At 43.4% G+C, this 27,010-nt stretch overlaps 1 protein-coding gene and 1 long non-coding RNA gene across 2 annotated transcripts in view; both read right to left on the bottom strand.

Moving 5' to 3' along the window:
- LOC309528859 overlaps positions 1-27,010 on the bottom strand; it is a 414,370-nt gene that overhangs the window by 59,908 nt on the left and 327,452 nt on the right. The gene's annotated exons all lie outside the window — the stretch shown is intronic.
- On the bottom strand, positions 364-26,772 carry RAB1A (RAB1A, member RAS oncogene family). The gene is made up of 6 exons (XM_082216539.1): positions 26,452-26,772; positions 14,100-14,172; positions 11,126-11,221; positions 5,144-5,239; positions 4,486-4,617; positions 364-2,380 (listed from the first exon to the last, which is right to left on the bottom strand). Exons 1-6 carry the CDS (start codon positions 26,472-26,474, stop codon positions 2,183-2,185), a joined length of 618 nt encoding a protein of 205 aa, XP_082072665.1. The 5' UTR covers positions 26,475-26,772; the 3' UTR covers positions 364-2,182.

Below are 27,010 nucleotides of genomic sequence, written 5' to 3'. Positions count from 1 at the left end.
GGTTCTCGGTGTTAAACCTGCGAGAACCTGAATTAACTCTGCACACGAGGAGGAATCAAGTAGGCAATCAGATTACAAGTTTGTTAACCAGAGGTTATTTGAGTACAATGGGTATATAGATTTCGTACACTTTTATTCCAGAACCTATTTGCATCCTAGATGTTTTCTGCACTTCAGAAATGAATTTAAATGATTGTGCTCAATGAATTCACTTTATAAACTTTCAGAAGTAGCTTCAGAATAACCAAAATTCCATGAACACAAAGTATTCTAGCTGGATATCTTCTACATAAGAACCATTTTGATCAAAACAGTACACTATTACCCTCAAAGCATGTTAGGAATTGATCCACTAAGCACATCTCATTATGAAGTACACTTTATTGTGAAGTTCAAGAGCATATTCAAAGTTTCAGTAATTTCAATCTTCTGACAACAGTATGAAGACTTAAGGTACTATGTATTCCAGTTGTGGATGCAAATCACGTTTATCCCAATATTGGGATGAGTAATCATTTTAGTGATTTGCTAATACACTTGCCTCTCAACATATCTAACTGGCATATTTTGCAGTCACATCTGGTTGTTTTCTTGCAAAAAAGCCTTAATGGCAGTTTTAATCTCTTTTAAAAGAGAGATTATTTAATCAAGTTGGTAACTTTAAAACCCAGATAACAGGCACTAATGGATTAGTTTCTCTGTACAAGACGTGGTCGCTGTAGCAATAAATCAAGTTTTGAGTTTTTGCTCAAACTTACATTTTAGAGTCTTCTTGCTGCACAATGTTACATTAGTCATCTGGTTATTTGCTTGATAACCAGTTCCCACCACTCCAGCTTCCTTGTGCATAACCAAGCCAACCAATAAATTGCACTAAGTTTTATTAAAGTCAACAGTATTTGATTGTGAGAGAATGGAAGTAACATTATTTAGAAAAGACATAACATCAGATTTTAACATCACCTTGTTAGTTTGAAGTCATTCATATATTAGGAAAATACTGCTTTCCTCTTCTATGACAGAGCAAGAGACACAAGGTATTTCTAAATGAAATCATTTAGAAAGATCCAGACACTTAGGAGCAGGGAGGGGGAGAATATGGTACATTTAGAGTGATTATGATTCTATAAACAATGTTATAAGATTTTGTGTTCCAAGTATAGCATACACGCCAGAAACACCATGGCAACTTTTAGTCATTTAAGCCATACTTGCTAGTTATTTGTTCGGCTGGGAAGGTATGGTCCAGGAAAAGGTTCTAAAGTGCCATTACTGCACATAAAAAGGTACATTTGGGGCACAATGCAAGCCTTTCCGCTTTGCCATAAGAATTAAGACAATACTTAATCACCATACAGTTTGATATTACTTCCAATAAGTACAATATTTATTAAACATTTCTTCAGTTTGTTACATATTGTGCAACAAATTACAATGTTCTGCAGCCACAAATTATATGCAGAGTATTAAGAAAAATCAGCATCTTGGATCCAAAGAGCTACTTTAGGATTGCCCAAGGTCTAAGGCATTGCCAATGGAAATCTGCGACTTTCAGGGGCAGCCACCCCCCACCCCCAATGAAACATGCCTCAGTTTTTTAAAAAAGAAAAGGTTTGCCTGGGAGAGGTACAAGTAGAGTCCAAACCTGCCTTGGGCGCACAGAACCAATTAGTGCAGTTCTTTGGATCAAAGAAAGATTGTAATCTCTCCATTTACAACTCTACAAGGAACTAGCAAATCAGATCTTACATAGGACATGTGTCTTACTGAACTTTATTATGCATGGAAAAGTGACAAGACACACTTGTGCTGTTGGATACAAAAAAGGGCTACACTTCATCTTCAGAAGACTAAACCTGACATCTAAACATGCCAATATGATCAGAACAAAATAATATATTCCAAGTTTAGCCAACCACAGGAAACGATCTGGTATAAGAAAAAGCAACAAGGATTACACGCATTTTATAAACCAGCACACAAAAGGTTTAACATATTTCTGAAAATGAAGTTAGCTTTATTGAATCGGGGGAATAAAAAAGTCAGTATTGATCATTTACAATCTCTGACCTTTGTGGAGACGATAAGAATCTGTTGTAGTGCAGCTACATACAGTACAATTCAGGCATTTTTTTTCAGTTGGGTTCAGGTTTCAGATTCATTGCAAATGGGGAGGAGAGTTTTAGCAGCAACCTCCACTGGACTGCTTGACGGGAGTGCTCTGAATTTTAACATTGGACTTCTCTGCACCACCTGCTGTAGCTCCAGGGCCCATCCGTTTTTTGATCTCAGCAGCCATGGTCATGAAAGACTGTTCTACATTTGTTGCATTCTTTGCACTGGTTTCCAAAAAAGGAATCCCAAGGGAATCTGCAAATTCCTGTAGGTAAAGCATATCAGTGTTATTTATGCGGTCCAAAACTTAGAGAAAAACAAAGTAGCTCTGCATTTTTCCACTGTACACGAGCAAGTCAGGTGTATATTAATGCCTTACTACCGAAGTCAACACCATCCTTTTACTAGGTACATTTTACATATCTTGAATCACTGGTACTAGGACTGTGTGATTTATTGATACATTGCTGAAAACCAGCTTAATGTCCAGATCGCGATAAAGGTTTGATAATTTTTTGGCCATGGAATACTCTGCTCACGAGGGGTGGAAGCAGTTGAGAGCCAGTGTGGTGTAGTGGTTAAGAGCGGTAGTCACGTAATCTGGGTAACCGGGTTCGCGTCTCCACTCCTCCACATGCAGCTGCTGGGTGACCTTGGGCCAGTCACACTTCTTTGAAGTCTCTCAGCCCCACTCACCTCACAGAGTGTTTGTTGTGGGGGAGGAAGGGAAAGGAGATTGTTAGCCGCTTTGAGACTCCTGAAGGGGAGTGAAAGGCGGGATATCAAATCCAAACTCTTCTTCTTCTTCTTCTTCTTGCTGAACTCCTTGCTGCTAAATGCCTCCGTGCTTGCAAGGAGTGTGCTATCAGCTGGCAATGTAGTCCTTTACTGCAGAGTAAATAGGTCCCGCTTCGGCGGGAAGGTAAACACCGTTTCCATGCGCTGCTCTGGTTCGCCACAAGCAGCTTAGTCCTGCTGGCCACATGACCCGGAAGCTGTACGCTGGCTTCCTCGGCCAATAAAGCAAGATGAGCGCCGCAACTCCAGAGTCAGTCACGACTGGACCTAATGGTCAGGGGTCCCTTTACCTTTTTAAAGCATTTTACTGCCATGTAAAGGGCTGCTAGCCAGCTCTGAAGCAGCTCTGCACCCTGTTGTCCAGGGAAGAAGGAAAAAGGAGTGGAATTAAGCACAGCCAATTGTAATCTGCTCTCTTTGGAGGCTGTCCTTATCATTGCTATGCCAGGCAATGGATCTCTTGCAATGGAAATTGTTCCTAGAGGGAACTGGAGAGGAGGGATGCAGAAACCAAAATTGTCCTCAGGGACAGTGGAGGAAATCATGACCATGGATCTGGTTCATGAGACCTTGCAGAGGGAGGTGGGACTGTGCTTGCCAAAGCCTCTATGTTGCGATTCTTCTACAAGAAACTTTCTCCCTCTGTTTTTTAAAAAAGATAATTCCCTCCCCCTCTCCCCACCACTTGTTGATCTCCTATTCTTTAGTTGCAACTGCAAACCTGCTTCTAGGCAAAACGAGGTTTAGGAGGAGTCAGGCTTGGAAAAGATTCTCTCCCCCGGCCCCAATTTCCTAGCTTACAACTTATATCCTAGTAGCCCCAGTGGACTTCTTTAAAACGTTTTCCACTGCTATTTCTGGTTGAAACTGGCCAACGTGGAAATAGCTTGACTCCAGGCCCTTAAGTGCCTTAAATTTCACCCCCACCCCCCAGCCAAGAAATGGTTGAGTTTTCAGCTGGGCGGGCAATGATTGATTCCCCCCCCAAAAAAAAATTCAATGAGTGACTAAACAACTGGGCATTTTTTTTTACACACAAACACACACGGAGCAACTGCCAATCATTACACAACTGTTGCTCTAACTAAAGGGCAATATTGTCTTTTTAATTTAGTGAATAGCACTTCTAAAAAAATTAAAGTAGACACTGAACACTTTAAAAACAAGGGTATCCCTGGGGTGTGAAGTTCTCCTTTCACTTGTTCATGGTTATGTTTTTGGTACATTCCTGGGGAGTTTTAAAAAATGCAAAAAATTTCCTCCCCCCCCCCCAAAGAAAATGCAAGGAAGTGCTGCAGGAGAACAATGTTCTTGGCTAGGGCTGGGCAATGCATTGTCCAAAACTGGTGTGAAGTTCACATCCAGGAATCAACGGCTTTCCCCTCCCCACCATCCCCTCCTTCATTCTTATTTCAGACATTGTCATATATATTCTTATATCACGACATTTAGCTGGTGACATAGCACAATGTTGAAAACCAGATATTGCCCAGCCCTACACCACCTTAGCCCATATCCAAAGTCAGAACTGTTGCAATTATTTTAAAAAAATTGTAAAATCAGTTGACGTACCTTTGCTGTTGTATAGTCTACTACTTTCTTTGTGGTCAGATCACACTTGTTCCCTACCAACAACTTGTTAACATTTTCACTGGCATAACGATCTATTTCTTGAAGCCACTGTTTTACATTATTGAAAGACTCCTGGAACATAAGGAGGTATATGTTAAAGATTGCCTTTATCTTGTACAAGTGTACGAGAGAACTTGAAAAGTTGCTATAAGCTAGCTTAAAGCTCACCCCAGCAATTTTTTTTTTAAAAGCTGGACATATTTTTTGACTAAGGTACTTAAGACACACTCTTCTTAGCTCCATCACTTCTTCCTGTGGCTGCAGCCAAGGAAAAGGACCTTGTCAAGCGCAATATCTTTCCTTCAGAGATCCACAATAGCAATGTAAATAAGCTGCATTTAAAGCAATTTGGTGTGTGTGTAAACTCTAAAACAGACACCTTTCTGGTCACCTAGGAAGGAATAATTGAAAGACTGCCAGGAAAAGTGGAGCAGGAGGCTCAGAGGGTAGAGCTAACACTTTATATGAGCCTCCTCTCTGCACACAAGCTTTTGACACCTATGTACAAAGTTTACATTTCCCCATGGTTTGCTCAGAAACCATAAACAAGCTTTTAGACACTATTTCCTAAAAGGCAAAACAAAGGCCAAGTGCTTACCTGATCTGTAACATCATACACAACTATGATGCCATGAGCTCCTCTGTAGTAACTAGAAGTGATAGTTCGAAATCTCTCTTGGCCTGCCGTATCCCACTACAAAAAAGCAAAAGAGAACTTAGAAGATGGCATCTGTTCAGAGAAGCAGCTCACTCTATTCCAATAGAGAAAAGGGGAAATAGGGAAAGTTAAAAGGAGTTCTGTAAATTCTTTCAGTGATCCTTTATGGATTGCTCTGAAGTACCTGCCACAAAAAAGACGACACCTTTACACTACTGAAGTGAAATTGAAAGATACTGCCATACGTTAAGGCAAGGTGTGTCAACTGTAAAACGTGACTATTCAAGGACCCTCAGTACATTTCCCCACCCCAGCACCCCCCTCTCTAAATAGCACCTGGCTTTAAAGAGTGAAGGATCAAACCCTCAACAGTGAGGGTTAGCAGCAGCCCTGCCATCATGCGCCTTCAATTAGCAGCCAAGAAGCTCAGAAATAAACAGCACAGTGATGTGGAGCAGCAACATGGTTATTTCCCTGGTCTGGCAGCCGTTGTACTACTAACTTCAGTGAATTACAATTCAGAAGCTTTTTACATATTTAAGGTCCTCAGTTTTTGGAGAGCTGCACTGGTCTTGAAAGTGCAAAGGCTTTTAGATGGTCACTGCTGTGCCATGGAGCACAAAGGACGATTGAAATGTGAAATCTCATGGGAGCCTTTGCTTTTGAAGTGTTCTATAGAACTCCGATTTCCCACATTCAATGCATCAAGCACAGATTGCAAATTTGGAGGGTCACATGAGCCAGGCTTATCTCTGCAGAAGTTGCACGTTTATTATTTAAGACCTTAAAAAGCAGGAGAAGTCCTGCTGCCTGCCATCTCCCCCAAAAGGATACGAGGCAAAAGTGACAGACCCCAGGAGACAGTCAGTGACTTGGCCTTTGCTGCTGCCTACTTTCACAGTTTAAAGGAAAAATGCTACCACCAGAAAGGTAAGCTCTCTCCTCCTCACCTCCCCAATTCGTATTTCCACCCCTCAAATTATTGGAACGGCACCTGGTCAGTGTTCAAAATTAGAAAGGCGCCAGTCACATTTCACGACTAGCAGCTGGGCCTTTGCAAAGGCGTGCAGATGGCCGGGCGCCATATTTTGCACCCTAGCTGTGATGGGAGACGCAGCAAAGACAAAAACTGCCCTGAGGTTGCTGCTGAAGAGCCGTTTGTGACTGCCACCTGGAGCGCCCCCCCCCCCGATGTGAATGGGGAGCTGCTGCTTGTTCTGTCCTCCATGGAGCCTCTGGCTCAACCCAACCCTGAAGGCAGCAGGCGCGTTCTTGCCGCCACTGCCTTCTCCTATTTTCCATTCCTCCCTTTCCCTCCGCTCTCTTCATGGGTGGGAAGCTCTCCCCTCCGCAGCCCCAAGCTCTGCTCACCCGACTCTTGAGTAAGCCAGTGATTTTCTCCGGCTGAGGGCGCAGACTCCAAAGTAAAATTAAGAACAGTTTCCCAGATTCATTTGACTACTTTGCTGAGAGGGACAGGGGAGGAAAGGTGAGCCCACTGAAGGAGAGAGTTCCCCAGGCAGCACAGAGAGGGAAAAGTGCCTTGTAAGTTGGTTTAGATCATTGGTAGGCAAACTAAGGCCTGGGGGCTGGATGCAGCCCAATCGCCTTCTCAATCCGGCCCACGGACGGTCCAGGAATTAGCGTGTTTTTACATGAGCAGAATGTGTCCTTTTATTTAAAATGCTTCTCTGGGTTATTTGTGGGGCCTGCCTGGTGTTTTTACATGAGCAGAATGTGTGCTTTTATTTAAAATACATCTCTGGGTTATTTGTGGTGCATAGGAATGTGTTCATTATTATTATTTTCCCCAAAATATAGTCCGGCCCCCCACAAGGTCTGAGGGACAGTGGATGGGCCCCCTCCTAAATAAGTCTGCATGAAGTTGCAGCTGGGGGCGGGGGCTGCTTCTGGGTTGGGGCTGCTTGTGTTTTCTCTACCAGATACAGTCATTTTCTCCTGATTCCAACCCAATCCAACACATTAAACCTGAAGAGCTCAGCTTAGCAGTTGTTCACACCTCTTTTCTTTCCGTGTGAGAGTGTGCATGGGTGTGTATTTGCAACTCCCTCTCCCTCCCTCTGATGTGAATTGTGTATTAGATCATGCGTTTCAAAAAAACAAATAGAAAGTGCTATCACGGTGGGGGTTTTTTTTTGGGGGGGGAATAGTGACTAGCCATTTTATTTTTGTGACTGAGACCCAGGGTCCAGGCGCCGTGTGGTGAAGAGCTTTTCTAACACTGCACCTGGTTCGCCCCTTCCCCATTTATAGCCAAAGGTTCTCAGAATTTGAAAGTTCCATTCTCAGTGTCGCCAAACGTCATGCAGAAACTTGAGAAAGTCCTTTTAAATTCTACGTCAGTTATGGACAGACCATGAATACAAAGAACAAGACAAGACTGCACCACTACCATGCATTTCAGTACATATGTAGACCGTGGTTTGTTGCTGCTCTGCCCAGCTGTGGAGCAAAGCAGGTCTGCTTATGCCATAGCCAGTCCTATGACTGAAGTGCCACTAAAACACTCCAGCCTGTGTCATATGTGGAATTAGTGTCCAATGTTGATCACACATTATCGAATAGGTTTCTGCTTCCCATACAAATGGATTCAAGTTACAAGAAAGGAGATTTCAATGAAACACCAGGAAGAAATTTCTGACAGTAAGAATTTCAACAGTGAAACCAACTCCCTCGGAAGGTGGTGGACGTTTTTCAATGGAGATTTTAAAGCAGAAATTAGATGGCCATCTATCATGGATGCTTGAGATTCCTGCATTGAAGGGTTGGGATAGATGACCCTCAGAGTCCCTTCCAACTTTACCATTCCAAGTGTTCAGGAGATTTACAGCTTCTATAAGCAACCTAAATTTCAACCTGCTTGCATATACCTTTTCAGCTATTTATCCACTATCTTAGGGACACTCAGGGTGGATAAAAATCAAAGTTTTTTAATAAAATAAATAAATCAGATTTTTAAATTTAAATTGGATTTATAAAAATAAAATGCTTTTGAAGGAAAAAACTTTCTAAAGATAATTTTCTATTTAAGTTACATTATAGTCCAAAGGCTATTCATCAGGAAATAAAGATTTGTTTTCAATTATGTAGCATGAGGCTTTATATGCAATGTTTAATTTTTTTGGCAAATGAATGCCATTAATCCATCAGAGGTTTCTGTAAGATTATTTGGAGCAGTTTTTCTAAGGAGAAGCTATTATCACAGATGCTTGTTTTTGCAGTTTTCAAAAGTGTAAATTTGTGTCTGCAGAGATAACATGCCTTTTCTTCACAGGAAAAATGTTATAAAATAAATATACACAGTTGAGGAGAAACCCTTAATCCCATTGTTCCTCTGCAAATTTATATACAGTGGTGCCTCGCAAGATGAAAAGAATCCGTTCTGTGATTCTCTTCGTCTAGCGGTTTTTTCCGTCTTGCAAAGCAAGCCCATTGAAGGATTACCGGCTTAGCGCTATTAGCGGCTTTTAGCGGCTTATCTGTTGATCGGATCAGCTGATAAGCGGCTTAGCGCTATTAGCGGCTTATCTGCTGATCGGATCAGCTGATAAGCGGCTTAGCGGCTTAGAAAAAGGGGGGAAGGGGGAAAAAAACAGCAGGAACTCGCAAGACATTGTCGTCTTGCGAAGCAAGCCCATAGGAGATTCGTTTTACGAAGCACCTCCAAAACAGAAAACTCTTTCGTCTAGCGAGTTTTCCGTCTTGCGAGGCATTCGTCTTGCGGGGCACCACTGTACAAAGAATCAACCCCTTACCTCTTAAATGCTAAGTCCCAAGAGGTTCAATGAATAGATTGTTTGGAGTGGAATAGATCTGCACAAGTAGCTAAGTGTGAAGCAGTAAAAATAAAAGTGCAACCTTGTGAGCAGAATACTCCGCAAGTCTTGGGATCTTTGTGTAATAATTATGCAAGTCAGTTGCATGTCTGTGTGACTCAGACTTGAGGCAAGCGCTGAAGGCACTTCAGGGCTGGCAACCTCTTTCCAATCCCATTGGGTTCAAGCAAATGCACTAACACTTAACTGTACAGAATAGGTACCTGAATGTAGAAGCAAATCTAAAGGGATGGTTGCTGGTGGAAATACCGAAGTTTTAAGTTTTTCATGTGTGTAAAACTCAGTCTAAGTTTTTTTGGGGTTTTTTTAATGTTTAACCACATCAGTTAACAAACATGGAAACATATGCTATAATGTTATTGTTTTAGTTAAAGAAATTATTTAAGTTGTTATTAACGAAATGATTATTTTTCTCCTTCCAATAAAATACAGCAGAAAAGTTGTCCAAATATAAACCGTTAACTTATTAAACCTCACAATAATTTCATAATTATCCGTCTATGTATTTCTAATAGTATAACCAAATCAATAATTTTTTATATAACTATAAAAACTACTCTGAAAATTTATTATTCCAAAAATGAAACCTTCATCTGGTTGTAAATATTAAGATTATACCAGCAAGAATGAGTCTTTCTGTAAAAAAGGTGATTCAAATCGATTCTTACTGACTAGTGATTTAAATCGATTTGATTTAAACCAAATCTACCCTGGGAACACTACAGCCCTATTACTGTTTCTGCATAGGCCTCCCACAGCTAACCCCAGCCTTAACCCTTAACCATTTCAGATACAGAATCTTATCTCACTGTATCAAATATTTTGACAGACTTTGATTCTACGTAAGAGGATTGCAGAACCTTGAGTTTAGTCCACTGTGCACCTGAGGTGTCCAACACAAGCATTTCCCCAATTAAAAAGCGTAGCTGGAAAAAGGGGTGGCATACCACAAGAAATACAAATTTGCAAGCAATACAAACCACTGATAGATAGTTGGCTTAACATGAACAGGCTCTTAATGGGCTATAGCAGGGAAATGCATTAGATAACATATGAAAATTAGCTTCAGTAAAGAAATAGAGTAGAACCTTATGCAAATAACACAGCCATAACCACGTGCAATCTCACGACCAAATTATTCTGCCCTATTAAGTCATCTCTGATATTGCCCAAGGATATAAGCTCTCCAAGAGGAGTAAGGAACCCATGTCCTTCCAAATTAACTCCAGCTGCCATCAGCCTTAGCCAGCATGGCCGCAGGTCCAGGGGTCCGGCAATATCTGGAGGGTCTAGGTTCCCTACCCCTGCTCTGAATCTTACTGTGTTTTCCTTAGTTTGCTGCTCCCTAGTATATCCCAAAGTGTCACGAGTGCACTTGGTTTTCACTGTGTTCAGGGTTAATGGAGCTTGTTAATTGTATCCTTGCAGAAGTCTCTGCATTTAGCACATTAAGATACACCAGATTTCCCAGACTTGTAGTTTGCCAATTGTTTAATTTAGAAATATCGCCTTGCTTAGCAGAGAATACAAACAGCAGTCAAGTTGACTGAAATGAAGAGTCTTCCCTGGAAAAGAGCCTATAAGGGTTCATTGTTGGCTTCTGTACAAGGTTTCCTACCCCTCCCCAGCACAGACAAAAGCAGGTTATTTTGCTTCAGGAAGTCAGAACATAGCAGCAGGAATGTAAGTCAGAAACCAAACAAGTTTCCAGTTTTAAAACTGGAGCAGGAACCATATCAACGGGAACGAATTGTTCGGCCAAGCGTTGCAATAATAATAACAACAACGCTTGACTTGAAATCACCAGACTGCATTTTAATTAAACATGGGTAAAAAAAATCACAATTCCCCAAACTATCTGATTAGCAGCAGTAAAGCACTTGGACCATTCATTCAGCCCCTTCTCTTCACCTGCCCCCTGTCCCAAATCAGCACTGGGGGTGTGCCCCCCCCCCAAGAACAGCACATAGGAGAGATTGCACTGAAGGGACAATCATACTGGCACAATGTTGAATTCCTTCCATGAACTAGATTAGACTCACCAAGCAGAACAGGGGATACTTACTATCTGAAGTTTGATTGTTTTCCCATCTAACTCTATAGTTCTGATTTTAAAGTCCACGCCAATTGTGCTGATGTAGCTTTCTGTGTACGTATCATCCTAAATGGGAGAAGAGAAGAGAAAAGAATATCACCATTTACCAATCAGCAGCACTGTGTCCTACAAAGGCCAAACCAGAATCAAGACAAGTCAAGGTTCTGGAAAGGGTGGAGCTGAAGCCATTATACCAGCCTGTACTTTCACCTTGCGTAAACAGTGATGCAACTATATGCACCAGCAAAGGTAAGGTGTCATGGCTCACTGCAGACACGACTTGCACTCAAAGTTTGGCCACAGTCACAACTATTGCAATATATATTTCAATAATGCAATGGGTGAGGAAACCTTAAACCACTATCTGCCTGGTGTCACAGTAAGGGCTGATTCAAGTAATTCTGTCAGGGACAGAAAAGGAGCGAGAAAAGGCATGCTCAAACAGAAAAGCATGAATTATCAATATGGTGTGTGGTTTTCCATTGAACCATGCACTCCCCATTACCAACCCCAAAATATTGGGTGGGATTCAACTAAGTTATTGCACAAGTCGAATTGTATAAGGAAACTCCTTCCTCCCATCTGTTCTGGGGTTTTCATCATACAGTGGTGCCCCGCAAGACGGAAAACTCGCTAGACGAAAGAGTTTTCCGTTTTGGAGGTGCTTCGCAAAACGAATTTCCTATGGGCTTGCTTCGCAAGACGAAAATGTCTTGTGAGTTCCTGCTGGTTTTTTTTCCTTCCCCCCCCTTTTCTAAGCCGCTTATCAGCTGATCCGATCAGCAGATAAGCCGCTAAAAGCCGCTAAAAGCGCTAATCCTTCAATGGGCTTGCTTCGCAAGACGAAAAAACCGCTAGACGAAGAGAATCACAGAACGGATTCTTTTCGTCTTGCGAGGCACCACTGTACCTCTGCAAATTAAGGGATGGCATAGGGCACATGCAGGGGGAAGAGAGGGAGAAGTCCTGTTGTGCAAGCTCACATAATTATTTAGTTAAATACTGTCCGCAGTTTATATTAATCAGTTTATTATTCAGCTATAATTTACTCACATGCTATATAGAGCTATTTGCTCTACATGAAAAGTTTGGGCTCAGCCTTTGTAAGATGTTATTTTTCCTGGGAATTCCCAATTACACAAAAAACCATTATAATGCACTGCATGAGTTCGCTGGGCCCTAGGAGTGGTTTTACCCAAAGAGGTTCTTTCTGCTCCAGGTTGGTTTTATCTCTTATTGTGCAAATATTTACTTACTTACTTACTATTTATTTACTTGTTCTGATATTGTTGTTTTAAGAAAAAAACTATTAAACTGTTGGGATTATTGAGATACATTGGACACCCTTTTCATTATATTACTATGAAGCAAATATATCCTCTAGACATTATTTGTTTCTGTTTTGTTCTTCTTCTGGGTTATAAGTCCAGTATTTTGCTCACACATATTTTCTGGTTTTGCCTCTAGGGCTTCCCAATAACGTAAATTCCTCACTGGGCTAACACTGTAGAGTCTATTGTACCCAAACAGCTTTTGTGTTTGACTATGTTTTTGGACGCAGGCGGCGCTGTGGTCTAAACCACAGAGCCTAGGACTTGCCAATCAGAAGGTTGGCGGTTTGAATTCCTGCGACGGGGTGAGCTCCCGTTGCTTGGTCCCAGCTCCTGCCTACATAGCAGTTTGAAAGAACGTCAAAGTGCAAGTAGATAAATAGGTACCACTACGGCAGGAAGGGAAACAGTGTTTCTGTGTGCTGCTCTGGTTTCGCCAGAAGTGGCTTAATCATGCTGGCCCCATGACCTGGAAGATGTACGCCGGCTCACTTGGCCAGTAAAGCAAGATGAGCGCCGCAACCCGAGTCGTCTACAACTGGACTTAATGGTCAGGGGTCCCTTTACCTTTAATGTTTTTGGATCACGATGATACCAATAAAATCTTCATTAACTTGTGAATTAAGAGTTGTTGACTCTTAAGATAAGCAATAAGGGACTTTCAAAGCAGTTTGTGATGTAGCATGGAGCCTGCTTTTCAAAGTGAAAAACATCAGGCATGCTCAAGATTCTGGCCTACAGATTCTCCCCTGCTGCCAAGTCTTAGATAAGTTATTGTATTTTAGTGTTTTGTTGGAAGCCGCCCAGAGTGGCTGGGGAAACCCAGCCAGATGGGCGGGGTATAAATAATAAATTATTATATTATTATTAGATTTAGTGAAGGAAAGAATAAAACAGACAACCACCACGATGTTCCTCCCTGAGTTATAAACTAAATGTAGAACTTCATTGTCTTATGCAAAATTAGGCACAACTCACAGCTGCAAACCTGAGCATACTTATTCCAAGTATACTTGGAACTCCATGCAACTGTCCTATTGAACTCCACACAATTTACTTTCAATTTAATTGTTCATAAGATTAAGCTAAGAGTTGAACCTGCTTGTGTTTCGTATTCTACAAATATTACAAATCATAGGATTAGTTCTCAATATGGCCTACAGTTATCATGTGGTAATTGCAAAGATCATATAGCAGCATGTTCAAAGAGCCTATGTTTTGATAGCTCTCCATTCAAGCTACCAAAGGAAGGAAGCTTATCAAGCAAGACTTTTTTTCACTCATCAGCTGGCATCTGAACCAATCATGCACATGAGCTCGGCATAATTGCACAGCAAGGAGAATTCAACAATATGCGAGTTTTCAGGTGAATATGCAACTAAAAAACTAAACTTCAGTTCTGCCTGCTAGAAGAACCCATTTGAATTTGAAGGGTAACTGCACCCATACAAGGAGAACTCCTTTTCATGTGACTGTAAATTGGTATTTTCTTTTGATTATGATTAGCCAGTAGGAAAGAAAAAACAGGAAACCTGGAACACATTCATTTTTGCACTACAATCAGTTTTTAAGGTTAATCGTTAACAAAAAGTTGAAGATGCATGACAACTTACTGCAAACCTAAGCAGAAGGCAAGATTTTCCAACACCAGAGTCTCCAATCAGAAGCAGCTTGAATAAATAGTCACTGAAAAGAGAAAACCATAATTAAATCTACTATAGTATGGCACATAGCAATTGAAACTGTTGGTTCATAATACACTTTGTTCTATTTCTATCACAAACTAGGGAAATTTCACACCCGTGTGTGTGTGTTTATGAGAGACCTATACAGTGGTACCTCGGGTTACATACGCTTCAGGTTACACACTCCGCTAACCCAGAAATAGTGCTTCACGTTAAGAACTTTGCTTCAGGATGAGAACAGAAATCGTGCAGCGGCAGCGTGGGAGGCCCCATTAGCTAAAGTGGTGCTTCAGGTTAAGAACGGACCTCTGGAACGAATTAAGTACTCAGCCCGAAGTACCACTGTATAAGTAATGCTTGTACCTAAAGTACAAATTTAAAACTAAATTCCATGGTTACCTGGAACTACACTTTTGTGAAGGTACTGAAAAAGGTTAAAGATCCTTAAGTTTCTTCAAAAAAAACCTACAAGGCTGTCCAGATGGGAACTGCTGGTTGTAGAACCTGGTCAGCTGGTTCCACAAGGTGATGTTAGGTGACTATTGTTCCACACACTGGCACGAGTGTCATCGTGTTCCATAGGGCTCTATCTTTGTCTTTGGACATCATCCACTGAATTGGAGTCTTATTTAACATCTAAATGAAACTACAGGTTAGGGCACCTGGGCTAAGTGTCAACAGTATATAGATTACAACTAGCTTCACATCTTTCCATCCAATCCGGGTGAAGCAGTGGGCATTCTGAACCAGGAACCTAGCTTGCTAATGGACTGGATGAGGGTCAATAAACAGACAAGAGAGAAGCACTGTTGCGGGTGCTCCTAGCTGTTTATTGAGGCTCTGGTATCTTGGAACACCTTTCATAAGCTACAGTCATCTATACTCTGGTACTCTCCCAGGGTGACCACTGCAATGCATTATACATGGGGCCGTCCCCAGAGAGGCTCAACTATTGTCTTTTAAATGCCAGGTAAATAACGTACTATTCGTCAAAGCCTTTTAGCTTCATTTTTGGATACTGTACTAAAGCTACCCCCACAGGCTGTGTGCTGTTGCTAATATTTTAGCAGCTTTTTCATACTACATGTGTTGTTGAGGTTTTAAATTGTCTTCTTGGTAACATTCACCTTAAAAAAAGGTTTACCATGTTGCAAACTGTCTAGAGCAGGCTTCCTCAACCTCGGCCCTCCAGATGTTTTGAGACTACAATTCCCATCATCCCTGACCACTCGTCCTGCTAGCTAGGGATCATGGGAGTTGTAGGCGAAAAACATCTGGAGGGCTGAGGTTGAGGAAGCCTGGTCTAGAGGACCCAGTAGGGTGAACAATACTCAAGTGTGACAAATATATAAAGGCTTCAGAGACACTTTCTAGCCCTTAAGAAGAGGTATGCACCATTGTAGAGATGGTTCAAACTCCTGCTGTTCAGTAGCTATGAATAATAGGATGCTTAAGACATTTGTGATAGCATGGTTGATTCTTTTCCTATCTTGCCCTTCCAGAGTTTTGTGGAAGCCAGAAAAGAAAACATTGCTACTCTCAGGAGACTTCTCAATACAGTTACTAAAAAAAACACTAGGCTAACAACTAATCACAGCATGGAATATGTTTTCAATAGAAGAGGGATCATGTGAAGACCACGGACTTTGTGTAGATAGGAGAGAACTCTCACAAACCTGAAGAACAGTCCCAATGCCACATAACTTATAACCCTCTTTAAAACACTGGAAATCCCATTTTTATTAAGATTGCTGTGAAAAGCCTTTTGAACACCTAGGCTTTACTACCTGCCATAGGTTGCATTACAAAGAACCCAGTATGCATCAAGAGCAATACTAGTTTCAGGTGATCATAAATCCCCTAGAGTAGCTGAAAGTAAATAATGAACAGCAATTATAGAAAGGCTTTGTATATGCAAGACCACAATCCTAAACTCATTACTTGGACAAAGTAAAACTCAAATAAGATTGACTTCCAATTAGTTTGGGATTAAAATTCAAGAGTAAGAAGAGGTAGAATAATGAAAGCTAAAGGGTTCAACTAGTATGTGTGCCCCATGTTTGTTCCATGTCACGTTTAGAAGGAATAGATAATGCACAAACCACTTAAGTCCAGTATGTCATATTTATTTAAATATATAGATTACAAGCAATTATGAATACACTGAGTTGCCGCTGACCTGTCTCAGTATTAGCAGCTGCTAACATGATACACTTTCAGGAAATGTTTGTCTTAAAAGCTTGAGCCTGTTAAGACTGTTCAGAGAATAACACTCACTACAGTGCCAAGACTTCTTTAGAACAGATTTCTTGTTTAGCACTCCATGTTGTTAGCTTTACCTAACCAAAATAATGTGACTGTCTGTACTGCATTAACCACTATGGCAGCTGTAATTAGGTCCAGTTAAGAGTATAGGAGACATAAGGGAAGCTCATCAGAAGCGCCTATTCTATTTTTAAGTGCCCTAGAGTAGCTGCAAAAATTCAAATGCATTTTGCAGATTTGACTTTGGAATGAGGACCTCTCACTTTAACAGTATCAAGCAAGTTAACACTGATTAACCATCACAGTAAAAGCACTGTTATTGTTCAACGAAGTCTCTGTCCTGACAGTAATACTGAATCACTTGTTCAAAAGCATTTTCATCTTAAAAAGAACAATCTTATTATTACATTTATATCCCACTTTTTCTCCAATGAACGCAGGGTTTCAGTTTTCTGGTATAGTTTTCTGAATATTAAAAGCAGATTTGACATTGCAGATAAGTTTTCGGCAGTGGGAAGGATCCGATTATCTCAAGTGCCATTCCACATGGTATTGATATTAAAAACCCAGAGGTAGGCTGATGAACTTTCAGACATGAGCAGCCTACATATCGGTATGCAACTGCTGGAAGAGATCTAAATAACAAGATTTAGAAACAAAGCTTAATGATGCAGTCCTATGCAAACTTTCCTGAGTGCAAGTGCCAATGAAACAGTGATTCTTATTTCTGATAATACCTATCGCACCCTTCATTCAAGGATCACAGGGCAGTTTACAATATAAAAACACACACATAATAACAAACAAAATACCCCACCAACAGTTTAAAAGGCCATAGATTGTTTAATTAGCCAAAGGCTTGTGAGAAGAGGAATGTTTTTGTCTGGCACCTAAGATATGTAACAAAGGTGCCAGGTGAGCCTGTCTGGGGAGAGCATTCCTTAAATGGAGAGCCACCACAGAAAAGGCCCGCGCTCATGTTACCACCCTCCACACCTCTCAGATGACAGGCCTCAGATAATGATCACAGAGTCCAGGTCAGTTCATATGGGAAGAGGCGGTCCTTGAGGTATTGGAGTTCTGAGTCCCTTAAGGCTTTATGGATCAAAACCAGAACTTTGAGTTGGGCCCGGAAACTAATTTGCAGTCAGGCCAGGATTGGCATTATATGCCCAAACTGCTCTGCCCCGTGAGCAACCTGGCCACTGAATTCTACACCAGCTGAAGTTTCCAAACCGTCTTCAGAGGCAGCCCCATGTTTAACACACTGCAGTAATCTGACTAAGAGGTTACCAGAGCACAGACAAAAGAAGTTAAGTTATCCCTGTCTAGATAGGGGAACAGCTGGGCCACCAGCCAAAGCTGATATAAGTCACTTCACTTCACTGAGGCCACCTGAGCCTCAAGCAACAACAATGGATCCAAATACAGTGGTACCTCGGGTTACAAAAGCTTCAGGTTACAGACTCTGCTAACCCAGATATAGTACCTTTGGTTAAGAACTTTGCCCCATTAGCTAAACTGGTACTTCAGGTTAAGAACAGTTTCAGGTTAAGAACGGACCTCCAGAACGAATTAAGTTCTTAACCCGAGGTACCACTGTACCCCAAATTTGCGTACCCACTCCTTCAGAGGAAGTCTAACCCCATCAAGGCCAGACAACCGCCCATCCATCTGGTCTAGGGAACCACCCACTAACACTGCTTCAGTCTTTTATGGATTGAATTTCAGTTTATTGGCTCTCACCCAGTCTATTACTGGATGAGAGACATGGGTCCAGAACATCCATTGCCACACCTACAGATGCAAAAGAGCTGTGTGTCATCAGCATATTGCTGACAATGTACTCCAAAACTCTGGACAACCCTCCCCCACACTAAAGACTTCACAGGACCGAACCCTAACCCTAAGCATCATCCTCTGAAAATGGCCATCCAAGTAGGAGCGGAATCACTGCAAAGCGACGCCACCCACTCCTAACTCAGACAGCAGCTCTAGAAGTATATCATGGCCGATGGTATGGAAAGCAGCTGAGGGGTTGAGGAGAATTAACAAGGACACATTACCCTGTCTCTCTCATGACAGAGGTCATCCTAGAGTGTAACCAAAACAGGAATGTATGATCAATTTATTTCCTAGGCTTCCCATGTTCATCTGCATGTTTCTCCTCTTCCTCTATTGTTTTGTTGCATCCACTTTCAGAATGAAAGGTCCCCGGGCCACTACAAATACATAAAATACTGTCCATTCTTCAGAATATCTGAACTGGGAAATCAGCAATACCAGAGAACATTTGATTTTAATGTGCTAAAACGTGCTATTATTAAAACATGCTAAGTACAGTCGTACCTTGGATCCCAAACGCCTTGCAAGTCGAAGTGAGTGTTCCGGTTTGTGAACGTTCTTTAGAACCCAAATGTCTGATGCAGCTTCTGATTGGTTGCAGGAGCTTCCTGCAGCCAACTGGAAGTCGCGCCTTGGTTTCCGAACGTTTTGGAAGTTGAACGGAATTCCGGAATGGATTCCGTTCGACTTTTGAGATGCCATTGTACTGTTAGTTCACAGCCATTATTTTATTCATATTAAGCACTCACTTCTTACTGATTTCAAGGGCTGGGAGCAAAAGAACTGTGCAACTAGTTTTACATGTCCAATGGCATTACACAGGGTTGCTTCACTTGCACATTAGCCTCTCCTACTATTGTGCAAACTAGTTCTGAAAACCAAGGATACTTCCATAAGGATCTGGCACACCAGACTGCATTCTTCACAAAGGCAAAAAGAGCAACTGACCTGCACAAGTCCTTGGATGGGCCTAAAGTAGCTCACTAAATCCCTGCCATTAAATCTATATGGACTATAGTAATGACATTCTTCACTAATCCATACACAAGATGCAGCCCTTTATGGAAATACTGCATTAAAACAAACATTTGCAGCAAATAATTATTCACTGCTGATCTCCTATTTTAGACACACCAGTAACTGAAATGAACTTTTGTCCTCAGAATCATCCATTTTATTTCCATATTGCCCTTCCTCACATGGGATCTTAAGGAGATGAAGATTAAAAAATCCAAAAATAACTAAAAATCACACCTCAACAATTAAAAAAGCCATGGTAGGTATTGGGGGAGGCAGCCCTTTACATTCTTGGGCCCCACACCATTTGGGGCTTTACACCAGTATCAGCACCTTGAATTGGCCCTGGTAGCACACACAGTCTCAGCTTGCTGCCCTGCTGAGCAGGGAGTTCAGCCACCTGGGCCTCCAGGGAAAGTCTGGAATTAAGGAAGAAGCCCAAGCTACATACCTCAAAGGGAGCACAACCCTAACCAGAACAAGTTGTCTCCCCAATTTCTGGAGATGAGAACCACCAATCTATAACACCTCCAGATCATTAGCATTCAGCCTCAGTTTATTGTCCCCCATCCAGCCCATCATTCATCCCCACACTGGTCCAGCACAGCCTCATAGAAGTATGAAACAACAAGGTGTACAGAATATACCCCCACAGAGCAATACACCACAAGTGCCACGAGGTCAAGCAGCAGTTCCCCAGCACTACCCTCTGGTGACAATCCTGCAGGTAGGAGCAGGAATGCCGTTAACATGGTCAAACACTGCTAAGAGATCAAAGCCATCCAAGTCAAACATCTCCCTGCCCCTCTCTCCAAAGGTTATCAATAATCAAGATGACCAAGACTGTTTCAGGGTCAAATCCAGCCTCAGCTTTGACAGAAAAGGGAGGGTGGGGGGAAGCTTTGCGGAGGGAACAGTAGCTGAGAGAGGGGAGGCTTCGCTTCCCTGCCTGGTCATGCAGAGGGGGGTGGGAGAAAGCCATCCTCTGCCGTGTTGGGGAAGGGGAAGCTCCACCTGACAGAGGGAGCGAGACAGTGATAGAAACTGGGATAGGAATGCTAGGAGTCATGTGGCTTCTGGGACCTAGGTTGCGGGTGCCAAAACAAAATGTCTAAGCAACATTTTTTTAAAAACAAATGCTGGTAGTGGGGCAGCCTCACAGAAAAAAAAGGTGCTAGGCAAATCAGGGGAGGTGCAGGGTAGTGTGGCATCAAAAGACACACATTTTGCTACCACTCTACCCTGTCAAACACCTGCTTCACCATCAGCATAGAACCCAAAAAGAGGTGTTTTTTGGCTGCTGTGCTACTGGGCAAATAAGGCGTGAGTCATTTGCTACCATTGTGGCTGGCAGGCCAGCTGACTGCAAACAGGCAGGTGGAGATGCTAGGTGCCAAGCGTGGCTCCTGAACATTTCCATCCTGTCGCAAAAGGCTGGCTACCTGATACAAAATGTGACTGGCACCCGGCTAATTTCAAACGCTGGAGGGAGAATAGGAGCTCTCCTGCTGCTGTCGCCTTGTGGAGCAAGAGGGTCATGGGGTTTGTTTGGAACCATAACGCACCTGACACTGAAGTCTGGAAGCTGTGGGAGCTGCTTAAGAAGTTGCAGCAGCAGAACAAGCAGCTCTACAACTGCAGTGCCGGTAGGGCTCCAGGCAGCCACCGCAAACAGCATCTTGGCAGAATCCACAGCAGCAGGAGGTAGGAGTCTGTATGCCACTGATTGTGCCACTTGCCGTGGCCGTCGGCACCCTGCTGTTGCCTTCGCCACTGTTCCCTGCCACCAGCCTTCTGCTGCCTGGTCTCAAGAGTCACTGCCTCGGCTCCAACAAAACTGAGCCCAGGTGGCCTCTGCTGAGTGGGTAAAAAAGGAAGAGGAAGTGGCTTGGCACCGGTGGATGTTTCGGCGGCAGGGGAAGCCGCAGAGAATGGCAGCCTTATTATCAGTGGAGCTGCTGAAGCCTGATGAGCTGGACTGGCTGTGGGGAATCACCTGGCTTATGCAGCACCAAAAGATGTGATTCTTTTGGTGCTGTGCAAGCCAGGCGATTTGTGGGGCACGGTGGCACAAATGGGACTAGACACTGTGTTTTGGAGCCCCACAACCCAGTTCCAGGCGCCATGTGGTACCTAGCTTTGAACACTGCCTCAGATGTCATAGCCTAACCCTCACATCATACCTTCCCTCAACCCTGCTGACCCACGCTCTGAGCTCTCTCTGTCCCCCATCTCCCAGTCACATGCTCTTTTCTTACTAATTTCAGCAGAACACAAGAGAAACTAAATCCAGCCATAATCAAGTGCGGGATGCAACAACAAATTACCGTATTTTTCGCTCTATAACACGCACCCGACCATAACACGCACGTAGTTTTTAGAGGAGGAAAATCCGTAGGCATGCCACCCGTAGGCATTCCCTCCATAACACGCACAGACATTTCCCCTTACTTTTTAGGAGGAAAAAAGTGTGTGTTATGGTGCAAAAAATACGGTAGATTGTTGGAACCCAAGTTTAGACTGGCAGCATTTCTGTGTACTTTAGCCATATAATGCTAAAAAGATGTGTATCTTAGCTTTTTCTTCACCATTCATGCAGATCAAATGGGTTTCTAAAGTTGGTAGTACTAGTACCACTCTAACATCCTATTGCAAATCAAAGTAACATGTGAAAACACAACCTGAGTCTCTTGATGGCTGGGACACAATCTGTCCAAAATTAAGTAGTACCTATTTAACTTTCTCTCAGCTGTGGGAGGATTTTGTCTTTGGTCACTTGCTTTTTTTATAATCAGCTGTTTCCGCATCCCCACAATGATCTGACTATATTTCCTAATCCCATCCACCCTCCCGATAATTCAGCAGACTCCTAGAAAACTTCACGTTGGCACTCTTTAAAATAATCACAGCTCCACAGAGTCAACAGATTCACCTCTTGAAATTATTTACCAGACAAGACAGATTTATGTCAAATTATCTGCTACCTATGAGCTCACTTCAAAGACACAAAAAGATATCACTCAGTATTCCAATCTGAAACATCAAGAAACTTGTTACGGCAATTTAAATATCCACAGCATATCAAAACAAGTTACAGCTGTGTTGTTGTTGTTTTTTCAAAAAGGGGTATTAGGATGAAACATGGATACAACACCTGACCATTTCTTTAATGTTTCTGTTGCAGAATACAGTATTAGAAACAAATACAAACTTCCTAGAGCTGGGGCACTGCTAGGTACTAAAATGACTCACAGCACAGGCTCATGAAATAAATTTGCAGAAAATGTGCTTATGCTAATTTACATGCATGGGTGCAAACTTTGGGCTAAATTTCATAGGGGAAACTTTTTTGCCTCTTGCTATGGGTTTCCAAAAGAATTTCATTGGTATAGTGGGTTATAGCCATTGCTAATCCTGTTCAGAGTGAAGTTAAGTAACATGGCTAACTTAGTTTGATTAATTTCAGTGGGTCTACTTTGAGAAGAACTTAATAAATGGATTGGGTCCTACACCCCACCTACAATCTATATGCACCTATTAAAAACTTGAAGAAATCTTGTCCAATATCTAACATAACACTCATGCTCTCTTTCATAAACACTTCTCCTTCCACATGCCATTCAGCTATTGCATATACTCACAAGTCCCCTATCATCAGTCAATACCATCGACACACAATATTCAACAACCACGATCTATACTAGAATTGGGAAGCAAATGAAAACAGAGGGTGGTGGGGTCTCAAAGCACTGTGCTTTGCAGTTCACCCAGCCATCCTATAGGCAGGTTTATTATTATTTTTTGGACTGGGGGAGGTGAGATGAACCATGGTCTAGCACAAAAGACCCAGGGTCAGTCCCCAACATCACCCCTGCCTAGTGTCCCCATACAAAGTTTTGAGGGTCATAATAAATTTAGATTTATTGCCCTACAGTGTCACTGCTGTTGCCAGAAGCAGAACATGATCTCCTAATAGCAGCCTACACAGTTCTCAAGAGAGGAGGAACTTAAAAAAGTGCAGGGGTCAAAGAAGTTCAACAGTTAAACAACCATTTTAAACAGCTAAATAACTTCTTTTCTTAGAAGCTATCACTGTGATGCAGCAACATTGCAAAATTAACGTTAAGCCCACAAAGCATTTTGTAAGCATCATGTGGTGAGCACATGACCAGCAGCTAAGTGAAGGGTAGACATCTATGTCAAGCAGTCAACAGCAATTGGTTGAAAAGTGTGTTAGATGAACTGCCAGAATGAGACAAGACTTCACTTTATTCCTTACAGCTTAAATTTAGGGAACTCAACTAAGCTTTACTACATTTTAATACAAAACAGCAGGGTTCATTAGAAAATAAGCTTGTATGGCAGCCTTAAGGGCGTAAGTAAAGTAGGCCTGCTATGTGCGCAATTGCTTCTCAGTGTAGAGGAGAAAATATCATTAACTTTTCATGACGTGTCATAAAATCTTCTCACTCCCCATCTGTGACCACTGCTGTTTGTAACCCAAACTCCCATGGGACAACATTACAGGCTTCCTTCATTTCCCTTTCATTCACCTTCACGTTTGTTAAGTTTCTAATACATTTTGAAGACAGCTGAAGCCCGAAAGTGTTTCAGTAGTGTAAACAGAGTCAACTGCTAAGAGTGCAATTTTCAGCCAACAATTTCTTGCCTCAATTGTTAAATCCACTAGATGGCTACTCCCAGCTTCATTCCACTTCCTGCACTATGGAAATAATACTGACTTCTCTGTTAAAGCAGGGCTGAAACCACAAGGCCTCTGGGTTGACTGTGCTCCTATATGGCAGGAGTAGAGAATCTGATCCAACCCCCCTCTATCTGACCCTTGAGATTCTCCCCAGTCACACCCTCTAGTATTAGTGCTCTGCTGGAATGTGTTCTTAACTATGGAAGTGCCTCTTGCTTGTCTGGATGGGTGACAGAAGGACGTGTAGGAGTACTAAAGTACTGTACAAAGGTAAAACTTACATTCATTGCTCCACCCACTTTTGCCTCTGGACCTGCTCACCACTGACAAGCTCCATAAAGTTGCACAGAAAAGAATGCAGCCCTTGCGTTCCCCATCCCTGCTAAATTTATTTTAAAAAAAATATTGACCACACTTTCAAATAAAATATTGCAAGGCAGTAAACCACCTAAAAACACCAATACGGGAACCTGAGGTGCTCAGAATTTGTGGTCTATCTTCACATTTGTGTAAGAGCAATCCAAGTCCATCATAACTGAGAGCGAGGACAGGAGATATTCTGAAGCACATAGTGACACTGATACCAGTTTTTCCAGTCTTCTGCAGCTGGCCAACTAAGATGCATGTTCACCTGAATCTCAGATCCCTTCATTAAGATACTGATGCTACTAAACTAAACTAAGAAAAAGGAGTTTGGACAAGACAGCAGGCCTTCAGGGGGAGAGAAGCAAACAATGAAAATTGGGACGGGGAGGCTGGGAAGAGATACTGGTAGGTGGAAAAGACAAATATGGGAGAGTTGACAGGCATAGCAACAAAGATGCAGTTGTAGAGACTTGTAAGGCAAACGGTGAAGGGTGTCGCTGAGATACCTAAGTGAAGATAGAGACTGCACCTGCAAAGAGGGAAAGAGTGCCATGGGGTATAAAGAGAACAGAAGAAATGTTGAGAGAGAGAAGTTCAGGGAGGCCTGTAGCCACGGGGTGGGAGAGGAATAAATACAACTTATGGGTCACAGAGAAAAAGAGGAGGTGAAGAGAGAGATTACAATTAAAAGTTACAGCTGAGGGCACAAAGCAGGGGTCAGAGCACAGGACTTAAACCCGGGAGACCATTCAGTTACAACTCATGCAAGCGATCAGTTGGTACGGCATAAGACTCTTAATCTCAGGGTTGTGGGTTTGAGTCCCATGCTGGGCAAAATTTACCTGCATTGCAGAGGGCTGGACTAAATGATCCTCATGGTCCCTTCTAAATCTACAATTCTATGATTCTATCCTGGGTAACTTTGGGCTAGTTACCTATCCTATATCAAAGGAATGTTGTGAGGGTTAAAAAGAGGCGAGCCACATATACTGCCCTGTGCTCACTGGAGAAAAATTGGAGCTCATCGGAGAAAAAGTGGATTTTTTTTTTAAAACAGCCCCCACTGACTTTCAGAGATTAAAATACTAACACAGCTCTAGTGTGTTAGTGAAAGCATTCTACACAGTGTGATTTGAGTTGTGCACCTCTACTATAAGGTTTGCCAGCAAGTATGCATACTACTACTTAGCATCTGGGCTCCGCTATTTAAAGTTTGAGTTGCATTCACCATAGGTGTGCAGAACACAAAGGCACAAGAACGGAATCGGGCAAAACCATATCTCACAAACACTTTTTAAAAGAGATTGTTTTGCCAGAATCTGTCCTTGTGCCTTTGTGTTCTGCGCACCTATGGTGAATGCAACTCAAACGTTAAATAGCGGAGCCCAGACGCTAAGTAGTAGTATGCATACTTGCATACTATAGTAGTAGAGGTGCACAACTCACATCAGGCTATATCAGTGGCATAGCGTGGGGGGTGCAGGGGGGGCCGGCCGCACCGGGCGCAACATCTGGGGGTTAGGGTTAGGGGGCGCAAATCCACGGGTTAGGGGGCGCAAATTACTTGCCTTGCCCCGGGTGCTGACAACCCACGCTACGCCACTGGGCTATATATCTCTCCACAGCAGAAACTGTTACCGAGAATGTCATCAGGAAGCTGTGACATCCATTCCCCTTAATACTGGGGCCCCTTTATAGATCCTCGCCGGCCAAATGCGCCCAAACCGTCCCCCTCCCGGCCCCACAACAGGACTTGGGAGAAAAACCCTCAGGCACGTTCAATTCCACTGCTTCCTCTCCACAGGACCCCCCCCCCGCCCCAATATTCCATTAATACCACTTTTTCGCAGGCCCTTCAGCTCCCTGCTTTCTGCGGCTGGGAGGCCGGTGGGAGCAACTCACCGCCCCCCACCCCGCGTCCAGCCCCCTTCACCCCAAAGATATTTGCCCCCCCCGCACCTACTCCCTTCGACTTCCGCGTCGCCCCCAACCCCGAATTAGGGTTTCCCCCTCCCCCCTCATAGCCCCCCCCGGCCCACACGCAGGCGCAGAGCGACCCTCCCCTGGCGCGGCGCTACTCACTATTCGGGATTCATGCTTGACATGTCAGCGGGGCCCCGCGGCCTGTGAAGAACGAGCTCGCTCCGCAGAGCAGGCGGCGGTCAGACCCACCGGTGGCGGCGGCGGCGGCGGCTCCTCCCGGCGGTCAGGCTCCCTTTATCCGGCCGAGCAGCGGAGGGGCGAGCGGAGGGCAGCACCGGCAAACGGACGCGGCGTCTCCCTTCTTGGCCGGGCTCCACTCCTCCCCTCACAGGCGGCAGGCAGCGTCCGCTCCGGCACCCAGATCCCAAAATGGCTGCCGGCCCCGCGAACCAGGAAACAGAGAGGCACCCGAGAGGAGGGGCCGGGCTTACATTGCGGCGCCCGAGCGGGGGAGGCCTTCTCGGGGCACGCCGGGAAATGGAGTCTCCGCGGGAGGCCCGCCGCGGAGGCGTCAGCGGGAAGAGAACTCAGTTTCCCGGCGGCGCCCTCGGCGCAGCTGGCGCGTGCGCGGTCCGGGTCGCCTGTCTCCCCCCGCGGCTTCCCGGTTGACTCAACTCCGATGTTCTGGTAGCGGATTGGCTGGCGGGCGAGGCCGGCC

This window comes from Podarcis vaucheri (assembly GCF_965113315.1).
Source record: "Podarcis vaucheri genome assembly, chromosome: 3".
Lineage (NCBI taxonomy): Eukaryota > Metazoa > Chordata > Lepidosauria > Squamata > Lacertidae > Podarcis > Podarcis vaucheri.
Note: the sequence above shows the minus strand (reverse complement) of the source record. Positions and strands in the feature narration are given on the sequence as shown.

Excerpts from the sequence above, each read along its gene's own strand:
- RAB1A (XM_082216539.1), bottom strand. The coding sequence starts at position 26,474 with ATGTCAAGCATGAATCCCGAATA. Across the intron at positions 14,173-26,451 it reads TCAAGCATGAATCCCGAATA|TGACTATTTATTCAAGCTGC; the intron begins GTGAGTAGCGCC and ends TTCTCTTTTCAG. Across the intron at positions 11,222-14,099 it reads GCCTTCTGCTTAGGTTTGCA|GATGATACGTACACAGAAAG; the intron begins GTAAGTTGTCAT and ends TCTCCCATTTAG.